The sequence below is a fragment of the Semicossyphus pulcher genome, unplaced genomic scaffold, assembly GCF_022749685.1.
Source record: "Semicossyphus pulcher isolate SPU_LCO1_2020_fin unplaced genomic scaffold, fSemPul1.0.p SCAF_13, whole genome shotgun sequence".
NCBI classification, from domain to species: domain Eukaryota; kingdom Metazoa; phylum Chordata; class Actinopteri; order Labriformes; family Labridae; genus Semicossyphus; species Semicossyphus pulcher.
Genome location: NW_027211637.1, coordinates 15,983,112 through 16,002,626, shown reverse-complemented (window position 1 = coordinate 16,002,626; position 19,515 = coordinate 15,983,112). Strand labels below are relative to the sequence as shown.

Below are 19,515 nucleotides of genomic sequence, written 5' to 3'. Positions count from 1 at the left end.
CACCGTCAAACCTGAAATCTTCTACACTCAGTCCGCAGTGATTTTCCACACGATGGCATATGCTCAGTAAAGCAAATGCCTTGAGCAAAATGAACTGACTAACCCCAGTAAGACTTTGACTTTTGTCGCCCTCTGGTGAATTTCTTCAAGTACGCCAGTTTACACAAAACCACCCAGGACCGATGAATGGAAAATAGAACAAAAACCAAAAATATAAATATTCGGACATTTTTATTTACCGGCATTAGCAGTGTTGTCACAATATAAAGACAAACAGTTATGCTTTGTAGAAAAGTCTTTACACTTTACAGGTAAACAGAATTCAGACAAAGCCTTTAAAATTGACCTATAATCATACATTTAAAATTATATATTTATTTCTTTGCATTTCCTACATGTCAGGCTTGCAGGATACCCCATGGAAACACTCAACATAAAAAAAATGACATACATGGCCACACATTTAGGTTGAATCCTTAAACAAAGCAAGCGGTGAAAAGATGCTTACAGACTGAGGCAACATTAAAACAACAGGCAGTGTTATGATGAACCCACACGATGAATCTGGTCTGTTTTCTTAACGAGTATTAAAATAAATAGTTTTATTAAAACGGAAAATGACCAAAATTGTCTGAAGAACTCCGTAAACGTGTGGCAAGCAATTACTGCAATGCATCAAGTTCTAAGGAAACAATGGCAACTAGCACAAGGCATAACAATATCACTGAACTATATAGCACATGTAAATATATTAACGCGTTTAAATATAAAATTTGCCCACAACCTGTTGCTTAGTCAGACATTTAAACTCCTAGTGTACCTCAAATGTTTTTCTATGCTGAGGTGGATTAGGTTTCTAAATGCCTTCATGTGAAACCAGTTAGGAGTGCCCTTTGTCTGCTGAACATCAAATGTGCAAGTTTTCAACGCTTCATATTCCTGTTGCTCAAGAATATTGACACCCTACAGGCAAGTTTGCACAAAGGAAATATTTCCAAGAAAGGCTTTGGAAGACCCACTCCAGCTGTTTTCATTCACGAGTCGCTGTTACACTTTGGTCATCAAACATTTGGCTTCTCAAGTTTCTTAACCCAACACACACATTTTCCTCGTTTTTACAACATAACTTCAGCTCAAAAGTGGCTCACAAAGCTTCATACACAAATCCTCTACAACAAGTTCCAGCATTTTTAAATATATCAAGTCCCAAGACAATCTTTGCCGTCAGCTCATACCTCTGCTCCGAGAGGGAAATAAAGTTGTAGCCAAGATAGGAGATGTGTCAGTCATTCTGCAGTTTCATGGCTTTCTAACAGTCATTCGGATCCACTGCTCCCTCTCCAGCTGTTACTGCACTGTTAATGTGAGAAAGCACCAGAAAGGATCATCCTTCCAGGGGTGGTCGCAGGGGAATGCAGCCATCCATCTCCAGCGACTCGGGCCAACCTTCATACTTGTTGCTGCTCTTACTGTTCTTCATACGCTGTTGGGAACAACCACAGGCGAGTAATGTCAACAAAACAGACTGAAATCAGCTGCTCCAAAAGAGAATGCTGAACAAAACCTGAATGTGATTTAGCAATTTAATATGATGATTTGACTTTCCAAAAGTGTGTAAGGGTAAAGGGTGATTAAGTTTTCCACAGCCTGCTAGAAGTTATTAGACTCATCATTTCTGAATTCCCTTTAGGCAAAAGTTTTTGCAGACTAGGCAGAGAACCTGTCATCTGGGTAGCATCACTACTCTTAACGCAGAATAACTTTGGCTTCTGTTGCTGTCAAATTTACGAGTGGATTTTATATATGGCAATATGTCAAATTTTGTCTACTGCTATAAATCATCTAGACTCCACATATTCCCTCAACTATTGCAAAATGTTCTCTTGTTAAAAAGGTACATAGGTGTATCTGTTGAATATGAGTGAATTGCCTGAATAATAATTTATGATACAGGCAATTTAATACTATTCCAATTTTTGTTATTACACGGCAGTGTTAAATACTTGATTCTGATTGGTTAATCACAGCATTCTGAGGTCTGCTATTTCTCAATAACAGACTGTTGCTATGAAGAACAGCCCGTTGCTAGGGATTCGGCTGTAATCACACAATCAGGGGGACTAACTGTAATCATATCAATCCGCCGAACGAAGTCCAGTAAATTTGACATCAGTCTGTTTACAGAGGGGAAAAAGAAAAGAGATGAAAACAGCGGAGAGAAAGTAATAAAGCTTAAAAGACGCAAAAACCAAGGGCTACGACAGAGAGATCTACAAAACTGAAGACGGCACATGAGGTAAACATTTAATTGAACACAGTGTGGGATACAGCGTGTTTAAAGACGGTGAATGGAAGAGAATGTCAACAGTGACACGACAAGACCTCAATCAGGTGCTGCACGGATTCCTGCGGTCACGTTCAACATGTCCTACCTCACCATCAGAGGAAATGTTTCCGTTTAATGTGAGTAAAAACAGCTAGCTTTGCTTATTTTAAGAAGGCTAGAGTTGCTATGGACGCAGCTCTCACTGTGAGTGTAACAGACTATTTGCATAACGCAGACTTTGCACTTCATACAATGACACAAGGAGGATTTTGTTTTCACTGCATCTATAAGCAGTTAAGTCAAAGGATATAGACAAAGTGCTGATGATTTATGATTTCTACACTTAGCTTCTGTTTATTATCAGTAGTGTCAACGGTGACATACCTGCTCAAAGGGACTCTTATTCTCGATCCCCTTGGCTCCAACAAACACCCAGCTGTCTCTAAAGGCCAGCTCCTTCACTGCTGTGCTCCCGAGCTCCTCAAACAGTCGCCGAGACTCGTCGTTCATCCTGGAGATAGGGTGGCAGGTTTAATGTGTGTTAATGTGCAAGGGGCTTATGGGTAACTGTAAGTGCTTAACCTTTGTTAATGTTATTTGGATCAAATGCAGGCTACTACCATTTCTCAGTAGGCTCCCCCTTTGGCTTTAACAACGTCTCGAAAGCACTTTTGGCTCAACTCTGAGGTTTAACAACTTTACAACCTTTATATGTATTTAAGCTATAAAGCTTTTTTGGTGAACAGGGAGGGATTTATGATCATGCTCAGTCTGTTCTGGAGGATTTTTGTCTTTTTTCCCCAGAGTATTTCATTCACTTATTGATGTCTGCATGAGCAGAGAATATCAATAAATGTACCAAAAAATCCAAAATAAACTGCCTAGCCTACTACTTAAAAAAATACATAAAAAATTGATCCCTGGTTCCAAAACAGGGAGTTTGTATCCTTATTAACAATCTCGACTGCTCTGTTCACCTCCTTTCTATAAAAGGTATAACTACTCTAAGTTAAGGTTAACAGTTTTCTATGTTTAAATGCTATTTTTTTTTTATTATGCTTGATTTTGAGTTGTTCAAATAAACGACTTTATTTAATGGATTGTTCAACAAGAAGAGTGAATAATGTTTATTCTCGCTGTAAAGGTGACAGCAGACAAACTGACAAGCATCAGGCCCTTCTTTTGTTTAGCTGCTAAACCTGCTTTTCTCTGTAGCAGTGCCACATAATTTATTAAGTTATAATATGAAAATCTCTGAAGTTTTTGCTATAAATCTATCTGTGAAAAGTGCGTCAAAGGGGAAAAGAGATGGTTGTTGGACTGGAAGTGATAACACATCACAGTCTCTTACTTTGTAGCTGCATCATCAAAAGAAGCCACGAACACGAGTGTTCCTTCATGGAGCGGCCGGAGAAACTTCAACAGGTCAGAAACATCTGAGAAAAAACATGAGATGAACTATGAACTGTGGTTTACAGCCTGTTACTGTCGAGCTATATGCACCAGATGTGAAATATATACTGTACATTAGTGTCTGGTTTATATTACCTCCTGCCCACATATCAAAGGTCTTTGTGGCTAAAAGCTCTCCTGTGACTCCTAGAGGGAAATAAAAAACATAATAGGATGTAAAAAAAAAAAAAAATTAACAGGAGCGACATCGCTGGTTAAAAAAGTGGAGAATGACACTCTTACCATTGACCAAAGCTATGTTTAATCCTCGGCCGACGTTGTTCTTCACACTGCTCAATAACCTGGAAAGACAAACAAAAGAGGTTAGGAACACTTCCTTGCCTCAAACATAAGCGATAATCTACACACTTATACATACACACTCGCTGGCACTCAAGAAACAACAACAAATGATAGAAAAGGACATAGACTACAGACAAAACAAAAGAACTGGGGGAGGGACAGACTAAAACAATACTTGCATTCAGCTCCCCAGACAGATTTGGAGGCCTGGTTATGACAGCGAGGAGGGGGGGAAGAGAACAGAGTGTGAAAACCAAAAAAAGAGGAGTGAGACAGCAGGGGAGACATACATGAACAGAAACAAAGTGAAAAGCACTGAATCTCACATCTTGTCTTCCAGGCAGATTTTGGGCCCGATGACATTGGCAGCACCAGACACCAGGCGGAAAGCCAAATGTTTTTGGGGACAGGGAGCTGTGAGTCCACATTTATACCTTCGAGGGCGGGGCTCAGCTAAAGAATAATGAAACATTAGTCAGACGTAAGAAGGCAGATAATAAAGGATCCATCAATATGATGATATGAGGGTGATAAAATAGTCTTATCATACACGTTCTTCTACTTACCAGGCGTCGGTTCCTCACTAGCACCTGAAAAAATACACAATTTTCCCACTTGAATGAAGTCATCTTGTATAAGCAAGGCTTTGTTTGACCAAGTTATACATGGACTCTCATACAAACATGCATCAAGATAACACAAACACCTACAGCTTGTCCTTAGAGTTGCTTCTAACAATTGTTTTCTTTATATGTTTATCTGTCTCTCGTCGCTACAATGTTGAATTTTTTTTTTTTTAAAGCAAACAACAACTCAAAGCCCATGCTAGCTTAATTTGCACGACCAACAGTATACAACCTAGGGATAATACATTTTGAAATATATATAACTCTATATCTCCCCGAATCCTGACACTTAGGGGCCAGGACCATCTAATGGCAGCCAGTGTTGTTTGATAAATTGTTCTAAACTTACTCTCTGTCAAAAAACCAATCAATTAGTTTCAGAACTACTTCTCTTACCGCTGAAGAAATGCCTCACAGATGAACCACTCTCCCCTCCAAATAAGGAGTTAGCCAGCAGCCAGGTGAGCCCCACCAACAGCAGCACAACCACAGCTCTCAGGGGCCCTGCCAGGATAATCACGAAATACCAGTTTAGGCAACATGAACATCAGAATACCAAGAGATTAACAAATTCCAAAGAAAATATTGCAGGACCAACCTGTTAATCTCATGATTTACCCTTTCATAGACCTAGAGAGATATTAAAAAAACATTAGGCTGGTTTCAATTTAAGTGCTGTTACATTTTTACAAAGTGGCTCTTTTTGGGTCAAAAACTGTGCTAATCAAAGTTTTACTTTCCATGTATTATGAGAGAAGATTCAACTAATGCAAATAAAAGTACAGTTACACATGTGAAATAGAAGGGACACGTACAGTAAATGTTAAAACACAAATAAATACAATTAAAAATAAAGCCACCTGGATCATTATATCATTTATAATGTGTATACATTTGTTTTTATGTAACTTTAATGAGTTTATCAAACATGTTAAGTCGTAACGGAGAAAGAGAGTAATATTTAAGGAAACCTTTGGCAATAATGTTTGACAAAATCGGTTTGAACAAATCTTTACCAGAAATCTTTCAATGTTTTACAGTGGCACTACAAGATGGCACTGCAAAAATGACGTTTGAGGTGATAACACGAAACCAACCCAAGAAAACGCAGGTTAACAAAGTCATTTTACAACATATTGTATCACTTATATGTTCTTTCAAATGAAAAGCAACAGGTATTACCTTTTGTGCTCAAGTTTCAAGGGGCGGTTGCCTAGTCTGACACCTTTTCTCAGATGCAATGAACGGTAAAGAAGAGCTGTTGCTCCTGCCACTCGGGACTTTGACTATTTCTTGCGCTGTTTCTTCATTGAAGCTCTCTTGTTATCAATAATCTTTCAACGAGAAGACAGACTGAGGCCAATAAACTCAATCGACCATTTACACAAGGTTTATAATCCCGCTCTTTAGAAGGAACATGGAAAAAATTATGGTCGGTTTATCCCATCTGGCTGTCTTCCGGATAAACTGCCAACCCCCAGTGCATGCCCACTGAGTCTGCGCTAGAAGCGTCACGTGACTAAAATGAATTTTAATTGTTGAACATATATGTAATAAATCACGAAGCACTCTCTTTTTTTTTTTAACTGTCAAAAATGTTGCATGTCGTAAATTAAGAAATATATATGTCACAGAAAAGTATAAAAATAAAAAATAATAACTTTCGCGCAAGCACAACATCCACTCCTCCTCGTGCACGCGACCACTGCTCTAAAATCAAGATGGCTGCCCACAGTGCCGTACTCTCGATGTCCAAAATCATTAATCCTTTTTGGGGCGGACGCCTTGGAAATACGGTTAAAGTAAGACAGGACGATACTGTTTTGTCACGTTGGTTGTGGTCGTTTTTGTGTCGCTCTATATTAAAGACGAATAGGTTGTTTTATCTGAGCACAAGGTCATATGGGTAATATCATACAGCTGATTTGGCAAGCCAGCAGGCTTCTTCCAAATCTCGTCTGAGATAAATATTTTTCTATAATGTTTTGCTAAGGAATGTCCGGTTTTAAAATGCATTTACAAACAGGCCTTCAACAATTTCTCTCTCGCTCGCTCTTTCTGTCTTATGTTTTTCAGGTATTTGGGACAACTCTGACAAGTCACAGGAATAAGGCCTTGCTTACTGTAAGTAAATCAGTGTCTCTGTGGCTTTCACTTGTCAGAATGAATAGATGTGATTTTGTCAATTTGCCTCTTTAATATTGACTTCTAAATGCATAACAATCTGTGCTACCCCTTAAACAATTTATTTCCAAGCTGTATGGCTTTGGGTTTAACTTTGGGAACTTTTTTAATCTGTTTCAATGTAACCTTGGAGTGCTTTTTTCCACCCTTGTGGAGGAGGAGAGGTTATTAACATTATGCCCTTGTACCTGCTACTTCATGGATTCTTTTATGGAGCTGTCAAACTGATTCTTGTCCTTCTGCTCTGCTTGCTGTACATCTTCTACAACAGGGGGAACACATTGTAAGTAGCTAACTGTGACGTTGAGTACCTCTGCAACACATCTTTTCACACATTACAAAGAACATAACATTTTCTATGCTTGGGCTGTGTGATCTATAACAACAAAAACAGATCTAAAACAACCATAAAAGAGCTGTCATCAGTGTTACACATTACAGTATTGAAAAGGTCAGGAAATAGCACATGTCAAATTAATAATTTAAATAATGGCAATCTGGCTTAGTAATTCATTTGTAGATTTAACATAATAGAACTTGTTATATTAAATATTTAAAAAACAATCCTACAATATGGTGTCAATGATAAATAATAAACAATTATATATGGATGAGCCCTAAATAACGCTATCAGGCTTTCCCACAGAAAAGCTGTTAGACTCAGCAGCCACCCTCAGTAGGGTCCTACATCAAGGAGACCGCCAGCTTGTGATAGGTGGAAGCATCAGGTATACTTGCTGATGCTTTGGCCAGTGGGAGTTGACTCTTGGCTGTTGAACTTGCAATACACTGGTGGAAATCCTGACTAACAACTTTTTACTGACATTACCCTCACACATCTGCTCTTGTGACTTTGCCCTCTTAGGACTGAACTGTTCATGTTGCATTTTGTACATTTACATGATGATTTCCCACCTTCCAGTCTGCCTGTGAGTGTGTGTGTGTGTGTGTGTGTGTGTGTGTGTGTGTGTGTGTGTGTGTGTGTGTGTGTGTGTGTGTGTGTGTATTTACTAGGGCATGCAAATTAGGTATTCATTATTATTATTATTAGATTTCATTATCTACATTTTATTTTCATACATATTAAATAACACCATTAATTAATAATTAATATTAATCATCTTAATTTAATTTGTCCCGCAATGAGGCCAAAACTCAGAGAGTTTATGATGAACAATTATAAATGACAAAGAAAAGCAACCAATCCTTACATTGAATAAGCAAATGTGGCATTTTTGCTCTAAAACTGACCGACACAATGAATTGAAATAGTTGGCATTACCTTCTCTAGAGTACATGAGTGCTCTGTATATATTATACACTATTATAATTAATGATTTTTTAATCCTAAATCCCAGCTGGCAGCTGCGTTACCCTGTCACAAAATGTAACTAACAAAAATAAATACATGCAACTAAAGGTGGATTTTACTTCAGAAGGTTTTGAGGTTTTTTTTGAAATAAATCCAAGAACATTTGGCAATATATCATCAACTATATATATGTAAGTACAGTTTATTTTTGCTTTGGTTTAAAGTTGACTTTAAAGTCCTCTAAGTTCTGTGTTGTTACATATGTATATATGTAATGTATAAAATGCCAATGTTCCAGCCCCCTCCAGCAAAGTATGGAGGCAGACACACTGTGACCCTCATACCTGGAGATGGAATCGGCCCAGAGCTGCTCAACCACGTCAAAGAGGTTTTCAGGTTGGTTAGATTTAAGATACATTTTGTTCATAATGTTGGCCACACTTTTGTGAAGATCTCTCACAATTTGTTTGTTTTCTTGCTCTAGGTTCAGCTGTGTTCCTGTAGACTTTGAGGTGGTGCATGTCAACTCAGCCCTGGAGACTGAGGGTGATATCAACGATGCCATCACTGCAATCCGACGTAATGGAGTTGCCCTCAAAGGTAAGCAAACCCTTGTAATTCTGTGTAACAAACAGAGTGTGAAAACATGAAAAGCAGAGAACAGCTGTGAGAAGAATGTAGTTTATAATAAGACCGTGACACTAAAGCTCAACTGTGACATTACTTAACTCTCCTGGTAGGTAACATTGAAACCAAACATACCATGGCGCCATCTGTCAAATCCAGAAATAATCTCCTTCGGTAAGAGTTTTAATGAAATACCCAGCTCCCTTTGTAAAAGCTCTCTTTTGTCTGAGGACTCTGATTTCTCCAATAATTTGGTGCTTTGTGTCAGTCGACCGACTGTTTTTATCCCCCTCTCTTCTTTTATGTGTGCATGAACAGCACAAGCTTAGACCTGTATGCCAATGTGATGCACTGCCAGTCCCTCCCCGGAGTTCAGACTCGCCACAAGAACATTGACATCATGATCATCAGGGAGAACACGGAGGGAGAGTACAGCAGCCTGGAGCACGAGGTCAGACCAAACGGGAACACTCAATCAATGCAATTGACTGCTGAAACACAGGCTTTCATTTTCTTCTGTAAAGACTGTTTTTCTCTCTTTTACTTGTCTTTTCAAAATTAACAAGTAAGAAACAGTGTTCTGCTTTAGTATTATGGTATTGGTGCAGATGATGGTCATATTAAACAGACTGACCATGACACATCCACATAAAACAGATTTTTAAACAGTTTTTAGTTGCAAACTTTAGTAGAAAAATATATATTACATAACTATAAATTTGCATAAAGCCTTAAATGAATGTCAGTGTGTTGATGACCACTTACAGTTAAGAAGTGTTGACATCTGCACATTATCCCCCACAGATAAATCAGAACAATGCACTCACATTATTAAATCATATCTTTTAAATGGATATTCTCAGATTTTGATGGGTTTCACATTTTTGGGTGTTTATTGTTCACAATGAAAAAGTGAAAACTGCATAATTCTGTGTTTTTCCAGAATGACATTTATAAAAAATCGCCTCTGAAATGGGCCGTTCAGAGCAGCTGCAGGTTTCTATGTAGAACCTTGCTTTCGCTAAAATCGACCAATCATCATTCACCGTCATTCACCTATGGCTGCCTTCTTGCACCAGCTTGTCATCAAGTTGTCAAGATTTTAACTCACCATTCCGATACCTCCTGGTGATTCTGGCTCGCACACATAAGGCCAAATAACCAGTCCTAGAGCAGCCATGTTTTCTCCAACTTTGGAGTGACAGTGCAGTGTGGCCCCTCCCCCACGTGGGATCGCATGCGTCGGGGAGCGGCTACACGGTCACTTTAAGTACTGTCAGCCAATTGTGGCTAAGGTCCTTTGAATGGCAAAACAGCTTGTTCGTTCCAGGAGGAAGGAGAGGTTCCGAAAAATAATTGCATTAAAATGTGTATATAATTTTTAAAACGAAACAAACTTTACCAACATGATTCAAAAACACATTAGAATAATAGAAAATTGATTGCATAGCTAAAATATGTCACCTTTAACAGATCAATTTATTTTGAGTCTAGTTGTCATGCATCTCACCTCCTTCTTTTTCCAGAGTGTATCAGGGGTTGTGGAGAGTCTCAAGATCATCACAAGGAACAACTCCCTCAGGATCGCTGACTATGCTTTCAGACTGGCCAGGGAGAAAGGCCGCCAAAGGGTCACTGCTGTACACAAAGCCAACATCATGTGAGTTACTCTGAGGCAAACGTAATGCAAGAGCTCTTTCGCCTCCCGAGTCTTATATAATACTTTTTTAGTGCTGGAGTTGTTGAGTGTGGCCTCTCTGCTCTCTCTGCATCAGGAAGCTCGGTGATGGCTTGTTCCTGCAGTGTTGCAGAGAAGTGGCCTCTGGTTACCCAGACATCACATTCGACAGCATGATTGTGGACAACACCAGCATGCAGGTAATAGAGCATGAAAAGACACAACTCTGAGTTAGAAAAAGTTTTAAACAGATTCACCTGTTTATTGTTTGTTTGTGTTCGTAGCTGGTGTCCAAGCCTCAGCAGTTTGATGTGATGGTGATGCCCAATCTGTATGGGAACATAGTGAGCAACGTGTGCGCAGGCCTGGTGGGAGGGCCTGGCCTCGTGCCCGGGGCTAATTATGGCCGTGACTATGCTGTATTTGAAACGGTGAGTGTTTGGCACTCCATGTTTTATAGCACACTATCCCCTCTGTTTATTTTTTGGAAAGATGAATTATGCATGAATCATCATCATGAGTTTTGATTGGTGTTTGACCTTTTTTTCTGGTACTCTCAGGCCACACGGAACACAGGAAAGAGTATTGCAGACAGGAACATTGCCAACCCCACCGCCATGCTGCTCGCCAGCTGCATGATGCTGGACCATCTTAAGTAAGCTTTTCCAGATTAATACTTTCAGTAAATACCTTTCTGTGTCTCCATCTGGAAGTAATGTTGTGACTGTGGTGTGCCACTAATATAAATACTACTTCATGTCTCCAGGCTTTATGATCATGCAAGCTCGATCCGAAAGGCAGTCCTCACCACCATGAATGAAACCAGGGTAAGTCTGCCTTCACTGATCGGCCTCTCCCTTCACCTGTCTCGCTGCCACAAAGCTGTTGGGCCATTGTTGCTCGACAGAGGCTTAGAGGCCCTGGTGACAGGTCTGGCATGCTTCCTAGTGGGCATCACAAAACATTCACACAAAGCCTCATTGTGTGCTTTCAATGTCACAAAGCTCTTATAAAGTGCTACACTGTATGGTATCTGATTTTACATTGTGGGGCATTAATTACGGTCCTTGAACTTATTTAGAAACCTGTTCTGCTTGTCATCAGAGGCGGTGATGCTTTGGCTGGATTTTTGAGTGATTTTTTCTCAAGCAGGAAACCGTTGAAAAGTCCAGATTTTTACATTTCTCTTGTTTTTTCTTGCAGTTGCAAACAGCTGATATCGGGGGTCAGGGCACCACATCAGACGTGGTCCAGTCCATCATGAGGTGCATCCAGAGTGACGGGCAGCTTACGTCTGACCTGTAAACGCAGACATTCATCAGAGGTGAACAGGTGTCTGTATCTGGGGCAGGTGCACAGTATCAGAGAGGATGTCCATGCATGTTTGTTTCCATAGCGCCACGTCTCATCACTGACATCAGAACGGTTCTTTTTTTTTGTCTTATTCGCACAGTTTACTGACCAATTCACTGCACAAACAACCTTTCATCCAGAGCTGCTAATTTAACATGATAGAATAACCTTTACTATATTTAAAAACATTCTGTAGTCACTGTCAAATGTAAGAAAGGGTTATTTGTGAGTGCATCAGGTTCATTCAGTTGATAATCCTGTTCTAACACATTTTAATGAAACACAAAAAAGCTTTTTAAGCAGCGTGTCAATCACCAAACACATGCTCAGAAGTATTTCAAATATCCTGATATGGGCATGCAGTGTCCACTCCGGATTACTCGCTGGCGATCATTATTTATTTTCCAGATATCAGCTGTTACAGCCTTTTGAATAACCAAAATGTGCAATTTTGATTGAATGCCTTTACCTTTTTTGTCATACTGTAAAATGTCCTTTCAAGTTGCCTGTTATTTACTGTAATGCTTTTTTTGCTCACATCAGATCAACTGTACTATAAAGAATGTAGCTTAGCCATTTCATCTATGTGCTGTGTCATCAGAGGAGTCCTGCATCAAATAACTGTCAAAGATGAACTCTGGGCGGACATGCATCCATACATTATATTTACTCAGTTTTCCCGTGATGAGTTATTTCTGGTCGTTTTCTCGAGATCTTGACTGATTTATCACAAGATAACGATGCGCCGCCATCATAACGTCAGACGATCCTAACTCACATCTCCAGAGTTGTAAAAGCACAAAACAAACAGATAGTGTGGTCGATGGCAGCAAGGCATGCCCTGGTCTGGAATGTCACAGTGACCAGCCTGTTGTTTAACTTTCTACTTCACTGGAAAATTATCCCGGTTTCACGAGAAAACAGGCTTTGTTATATCGAGATAATGGGCCAAATTAATAATTAATTAATTAACCGTCATAATGGGAAAACCAGCTTTGTTTTCCCGAGATAACAAGAAAAATAAGTCGATCTCGAGAAAACGACCAGAATTAACTTGTTACCACGGGAAAACGGAGTAAATAAAATGTATGGATGCATGTCCGCTAAGGGCTTCTGTACATTTGTGCCATTTTTACTTAAGTTTCAGTCATATCATGAAAGAATACTGTTGTCTTAACCTCCGGTCAGACAGAAGCTCTTAAAGCTTAATATGAAAGGACTGGCTTTATGGTATCTGTGGATGGGTATATATACTGTATAACAAATATTATATCAATAAATAAAAATGAACATAGAACAGTCTTTGAAGTTTTAATTTCAGACACGTTCAATATGTTTTCAAGCTAACGTGAATAGATTTAAGTCAGAAGTTTATTGGCTATAAAAGCTAATGCAGTCTAATACAGCTTTCCTGTCAGCAAAATGTCTGTTTGTGGTGCTGTTGAATTGTATTGTGTAACACTGGCAGGTGTTGCTGTTATTTGATTACCACATTTATATCAATGTGACACATCTGTTTATTGCAATACAGTTCAACAGCACCTGAAATGTGACTGCAGCCTAAGATATGGTCATGACGTTGGATAAACACACTAAACAAAAACTAAACATTGTAGGAATTTAGTTTTAGACTGCATTAATTTTAGCTGGGTTTACCTAATAAACAAGCAACTGTGTGTATAAATAGGATCTATGAAACAGGATTTTTTTAGATTTATCTTGATTCTGTGCCTCTGCTTCAAAGAAAAATCTCTGCTCCGGTTTCCTGCTGGGGATTAAGATAATTTTGCTCCAAATTAGATAAAGCTCACTGATCCTTCCGTTTGTTTTACAATTTCACGCCCCATCAACGACTTACTTACAACATTGGATGACAAGCTGCTGTTTGCTGTTTCAACACTAGGTGGCAACAGCACTTTCTAGAGTTACTGTAACCTGGAGCCAATTCTGGATGTTTGAGTGCTGTGTACTCTGTTTAATGCTCTGTACAATACCTGAGAAGGACAAAAAGAATACACTGTAAATGTTGATCACTATGCATGCATGTTAGTGCTGCACAGACTTTAGTGTGAAAAAGCTGCAGGGAAAATAGGACGCTGGCAATCTGGCAGCCAGATTGTTCCACATAATTGGGAACATGGAGTTGATTCTTGGAGTTGTTATCATGTGACTGACAGGGAGGAGGCTATTGGCTTTAAGATCAGGCTACATGTAAAGGAATTTGGCCTTGTTCTAGCATAAAGTCAAACTATTTGTTTTATTTTCACCTGATAAATCAGATGCAATTGTTTGATATGTTTCTCAGAAAAACTCACACGTCATGTTCAGGCAAACTGCCGCATGAGGAGGAGTCGATACATCAGTGATGCTTCATTCTGCAGTGACCTCCTGATCATATACTGTATAATTCCAGTCGGATACATTTCTTCAGTTTTCTTTCCAAAACGTATGAAATCAATTGTTTCTATGCTGCTAAACTTGCTTGCATTGGGCAGTATAGATGATGAGGCAGATATTTTTACCTGTCAAACACAGGTGGAACCAATAACATTAGTTGCTGCGTTGCATTGCATTCAATGCTGGAATGGGGTGAATGTAATTTATTACCCTGGTAACCAATTGTTTGTTTTCTCCTACGATAATTCAGAAGGTCCGCTGTGGAAAAGATTAGGAAACTCTGTTGTTGAAGAATGTGAGCTATTATTTTGTCAAAGCTAGATGGTGTTACGCCCTACAAATAAAAGCGCAGTGCTTCTGCATCAAAAATGTTTGCAGAACTAGAAATTTTGTATATAAATAGAGGGGTCCAATTTTACACCTGTGCTTTGTTATTTTGGGTGAAATTTGTTTTTATATTTTTCATTATTTGAATCATAGTGAGCATGCTGGAAACTCAAATATATGACACGGTCCATGATGACTTAGTTGACTTTGGGATGAGCCAGATAAGAGCTGTGGGCTTAGTAACAGGATGAGCAACAGGATGAGTCCAAGCAAAAACTACAGAAGCAAGAGGTAGAAGAGTAGACAGGGGAGGAGCTGGATGACCCAGGTAAATAACCAGAGGAGCAGGTAGGAGAAGAGCTCGAGGAGGGGATCGAATGATAGTAGCCAGTCACTTGTAGCGCTGGTCAAAACGAGACTGATACAAACCCAACATTTAATCTTGTTTTGCATGTCACGTGAACATACCATCATGGTACCTCATGTCTAGAAATTGAAATTATTATTAGGCTATTACCACCAAGTATTTGCAGTAACAAGTAATTGTTGTTGCAGGAGGTTTGTGTGTGCACACACTGAGTTTCTCCCATCACCTAATCAAAGTACAAATTAATGTAGTTTGTGTCCAACTTAAAGCATAATAATACTGCTTTAAGTCAAAGTATATAAGGTGAAATAGAAATTCTGTATTCTGTATTTGTATGTAGCCTATGTTATGTGCAAATACATTCACAGATAAAAAGATAATAAAAGTCTTCTATAAAGGAGTAAATGGATATTTGATGGTCTCAAACATGCCTGTAACCTAGGTGATACCACATCTAGGTTAACCACACAAACCACGCATGGTTTACTACAGAAGCGGCTGAATGGGATCATTTCTCAACAGCAGGTAAACACGCACTCTTGTAATGTTGCCAGTGACAACATAACAGTGTGTTGCTGAAGTGGTTAGTAGAGCATTTATCCCCTTTTAAAACGTGTGAATATTAAACGCATTTCGTTATACGCAGTTTTGCAACAGGTAAAGCTTAGCTAGCCCTCTGGTTGTGACTTTTGTGATAGCATATTTAGCTACTTGTTTATGAGCTCGTGAGCTTTTTTGCCGGTTTTTACCGCCACTATAGTTAGCAAAACACTGAATTCCATTTGATATCTCCAGGGGTCCGTTTCACAAAGAAGGTTCAACAAACTCTGAGTCTAACCCTGGACTCTGAGTTGATCTACTCTGAGATAGGAAACTCTGAGTTTTCGGTTCCAGAACAGCTGATCAGAGTTAGTTCAATCAACTCTGAGTAGGTTCACCCGGAGTTAAGTGCGTGCACGCTGACTGTAAAAAGCCAGCATTAATGGAGCCCCGACACCACGATTCACCATGGCAACGGTACACAAAAAGAGGTCCTCCTACGTCACACCAGCGGAGCTCGAAATCCTCATGCGGACGTTCAACGAATACGAGCATGTTTTTAGAAAAATAAAGTAACACGGCTGCAGCTGCAAAAGAGAGAGAAGCGGCGTGGGAAGAAACTGCTGCTCGAGTAAATTTGCAAGTTTGAACTGGTCTATTTATTTAATACTTAATCACGACCGGAAGCTAAAATTTATATTAATTTAGGAGCAATCCAGCGGGAGAAAAACGTAAATGGAAGCACTTCAATCATATTTTAAATATTAAACAGATTAAATATCATTCAGTGGCTGTTTTAATGTGCATCAGCTTTATCCCTAACATGATGCTGACTTCACATACATTATAATTCATGTTGATTAAACTGAATGTGTTAGTTTAAAAAAAAAAAAATCCAATAACTAACGGCGTCTTATTTGAGCGCTCTCGGCAGTGGTGGTGGAAAATCTAAAAATGATGACTTTGACACAGATTTGTCTTTTGATTTTTTTTATCATAAATATAAAAGACTTTTGCAAAGCGGTCAGAGCAGCACAGAGACGCAACTTTTCTTCTTTTAATTCGGTAACCGCTCAAACACACGCGTGAGACGGGCTGAATGAATGAGGAAGTCGAATGAGGGTTTTATATTCTAGAGGGAGGAGACAGAGCGAAACTCTGAGTTTCCTGAAGAAAACCTGCTCACGACCAGGTTAGGTTCATAGAGTCTGTTACTACAGTAACTGACCGAGAGCTTAAGTTACCTCTCTCTGTGAAACAGGCTAGAGTTACCCCTCTTTCTCTGGTTTGAGTTACCTCCCTTTGTGAAACGGAAAACTCAGAGTTTCCCTCATTTCAGGGTTAACAGACTCAGAGTTTTCAATAAACCTGCTTTGTGAAACGGACCCCAGGTGAGGATTAAGCCCCCTCTCGGATGAAGAGTAAAATGTTGTCATCTTAGAAAACCCAACTGAAAGCCTCACTCCAGTCCTCAGTCAGGTGGAGCGCAATAGGTAAGGTACCACTAAAGAGCAAGTGTCTAGAGCTAGCAGCTACAGGCTACCTTTCATGTATTTTTAACCCATTGCATATCGTTTAACAAAAGCAATCAAGGAGTACCAGTTCAAGCATAACATAGTTGCTATTACAAGGAAGGTTCTCATTGTTTCCGTCTTGTCTGCTTCCACCTGTCTTCTCCATGGTTCTCCGAAAAATAACCTCTTAGATAGGGCCTGTGGTCAAAGGGGCAAATCCTATTGTAATGACAACTGACAATTGTAATTCAATGGGAAAGTTTAGACCGTTCCTTCTGATAGAACATTTGCATATTGAGCACACTGAGTCATGTGACTGCACCACTTATTTAAAAATGTTTTCAATTCAGTTGTCCTGGGGAATCAGCATTTACACAATCATCCGGTGTGCAGCGTATGAAATATGCAATGAATTACGACATGTGTGCCTTGGCCCCTGCCAATTGGCTCTCTTTAACCGTTCTCCGGCCTCTCCACTCATGTCAGTTATTCAATCAAGAGAGACAGAGAGCTGGCTCCTAAATGTCACTGCTCCTTTTCATTTAAAATCAATTTTTTTTTTGTTCTTTCTGTTAGAGGTCCCCCACTCCTCCACGGCTGATCACCTCACCATACCTGACATCACTTCACTTCACTGTACATGGAGCTATACTCACTCACTCTGTCCCCCCGTCACCCCTCATGTCTCCCTCTCTGCTCTGAGTCTCTCTGTCCCCTCTGAGCTGCTGCTGGAGCCGTGCCACGAGGCAGATAACCAGAAAGGGAAATGTTGCAACAAACAGCTGACCACTTGATCTTTATGGGCCATCATTCATTGCTTGTATAAACCCGTGAAGTGCATCAAGCTGCTGTGCAGTTTCTGCTGCAAGTGCTGCCTTTAAAGGGTTGAGCCACCAAAATAAAATATACAAAACTAAACTTACCCAGATGTTTTCAAGTATTTCATGTACCTTTTTAATGTGCCCTGTTTTATAGATATCTATCTCTAAGATTTGGGACATTTCGTACAAATGAGGTGAATTTGTTTGTAGTGCTCACAGTATAAAAAATATCCTCCTGATATATTGATAACGCACAGAGCAAATAGGTCGTATAAACACTGTTCACAGCATTCAGATTAACTAGCATAATAGGCACAGTATCTCTGAGAAGAGACTGATGGATTGCTATCGGTTTAAAAAAAAAAAGATAATGAGACGACAAGGGCTGCCCCCCTAAACGTAGATGTTTTGAATCATTCGTCGTAGAGTCTTTGTGTCAACTTGCATTTCTCGATCGAATATCTTTACCATCTATTTTTCAACTGTGTCATTTTACACTGATAAATGCAGGAGCAATGGTGTGGTAGTTTCTTAACCGTGCAAACTGAGACTCGAAACCTTTTGACCCTTTAATGTGCATTGTTTCCAAGGTATCTATTGTGAGGTCTCAGTGAAAACACTGCCTAAAGCAGTCTTACATAAAAACAATCCTGGTAGTCTTTGTAGATCACAGGACGTTATGTTATGTTTCTTTATTTGAGCCGGGACGATGCACAAAGAACAGTAACCTTATATAAAACAAGGAGAGATGTATTGTAACGGGCTCTAGCAAATTGCTATCTCCAGCCCGTAGTCCCTGAGCAGTTAAGTAAAATAATAAACATAGACATTAAAAGAAGACTAGTCATTAAAAGATCTTTTATATATATACTGAACAGCAGTGGTCCTACAATTGAACCTTGTGGCACTCCCATGGTTTTTAGGGGTAAAAATTTGTTGTTTATTTGCACACACTGTTGTCGGCCACTTAGGTCTGATTTGATACAGTTTTGTATAGTTTTAGAGAGGTCATAGTTTGCCAGTTTGTTGAGTAGTATTTGATGATTTTTTTTTTTCTCGTTCAGAACAGCCCAAGAGAGCACCGCAAAACAAATTGTATCCACCCTCATTGTGCTGGGGACAAGGCCGAAAAACAGATACAGCAGCTTTGGCAGGAGATGTTTTTAATATTCGGGTGAAGTCCTGTCTACAATGTTCCAGTAATACAGTTTCCATGCATGCTGTCTGGTTGCTAGAATAGATGCACTTGACTAACCAGGCTAATAAAAGACAAATTCTGTGATATTGTTTTATATCACTTCCCCTAGCAACGCTTTGTCATCCACGCGGCAGACATGTCTCATATCATGTGCACTCATACGCTTAGGTTTTAGATTACTAGCACCTCCCCGCTTCTTCTCCTTCATTCCTCTCGTTCTCGTGTCTCTCTGAAACTCCACGTTTAGTATTTTTTATCTGCTTCTCTGAGATAAATGCTCATCTGAAAGGTTGAGTCAGACTACGAGATATGACACTGCTATTTCGAACATTTATTTTTATTTTTGGCCATTATTCTGCTCTGCTTGCTTCTTTCTCTCTTGGTCTATTTATCCAGAATAGGCTTAACGGGTATATTCAACCTCATATGAACATGCCTCTTTTCTCATGTTGATCAGCTTCACGTTGCAGGTAATTGTGATCAATCATCT

At 39.5% G+C, this 19,515-nt stretch overlaps 2 protein-coding genes across 3 annotated transcripts; one reads left to right on the top strand and one right to left on the bottom strand.

Annotated features, from left to right (window-relative positions):
• Positions 1-212: 212 nt before the first annotated feature.
• Positions 213-6,157, bottom strand: fam3a (FAM3 metabolism regulating signaling molecule A). Its single transcript, XM_069660099.1, has 10 exons — positions 5,890-6,157; positions 5,306-5,337; positions 5,104-5,211; positions 4,648-4,671; positions 4,408-4,534; positions 4,022-4,080; positions 3,875-3,925; positions 3,678-3,762; positions 2,711-2,837; positions 213-1,483 (listed from the first exon to the last, which is right to left on the bottom strand). Exons 2-10 carry the CDS (start codon positions 5,316-5,318, stop codon positions 1,385-1,387), a joined length of 693 nt encoding a protein of 230 aa, XP_069516200.1. The 5' UTR covers positions 5,319-5,337; positions 5,890-6,157; the 3' UTR covers positions 213-1,384.
• A 271-nt stretch (positions 6,158-6,428) lies between these two features.
• idh3g (isocitrate dehydrogenase (NAD(+)) 3 non-catalytic subunit gamma) lies at positions 6,429-13,160 on the top strand. Of its 2 annotated transcripts, XM_069660674.1 has the most exons (13): positions 6,429-6,509; positions 6,784-6,831; positions 7,163-7,174; positions 8,502-8,599; positions 8,688-8,803; positions 8,944-9,004; positions 9,149-9,281; positions 10,357-10,490; positions 10,606-10,708; positions 10,793-10,939; positions 11,069-11,163; positions 11,275-11,335; positions 11,712-13,160. In XM_069660674.1, exons 1-13 carry the CDS (start codon positions 6,429-6,431, stop codon positions 11,811-11,813), a joined length of 1,191 nt encoding a protein of 396 aa, XP_069516775.1. In that variant the 3' UTR covers positions 11,814-13,160. The 2 variants fall into 2 exon arrangements, with proteins under 2 accessions (XP_069516775.1, XP_069516776.1); XM_069660675.1 differs by lacking the exon at positions 7,163-7,174.
• Positions 13,161-19,515: the final 6,355 nt, after the last annotated feature.

Bases quoted from the DNA above. Each gene is read 5' to 3' on its own strand.
- fam3a (XM_069660099.1), bottom strand. The intron at 4,535-4,647 runs GTAAGTAGAAGA...ATTATTCTTTAG, and splicing joins TAGTGAGGAACCGACGCCTG to CTGAGCCCCGCCCTCGAAGG. The intron at 2,838-3,677 runs GTAAGAGACTGT...CCCTATCTCCAG, and splicing joins TTTGATGATGCAGCTACAAA to GATGAACGACGAGTCTCGGC.
- idh3g (XM_069660674.1), top strand. From the start codon at position 6,429: ATGGCTGCCCACAGTGCCGTACTCTCGATGTCCAAAATCATTAATCCT. The intron at 6,510-6,783 runs GTAAGACAGGAC...TATGTTTTTCAG, and splicing joins GCCTTGGAAATACGGTTAAA to GTATTTGGGACAACTCTGAC. The intron at 9,282-10,356 runs GTCAGACCAAAC...TTCTTTTTCCAG, and splicing joins ACAGCAGCCTGGAGCACGAG to AGTGTATCAGGGGTTGTGGA.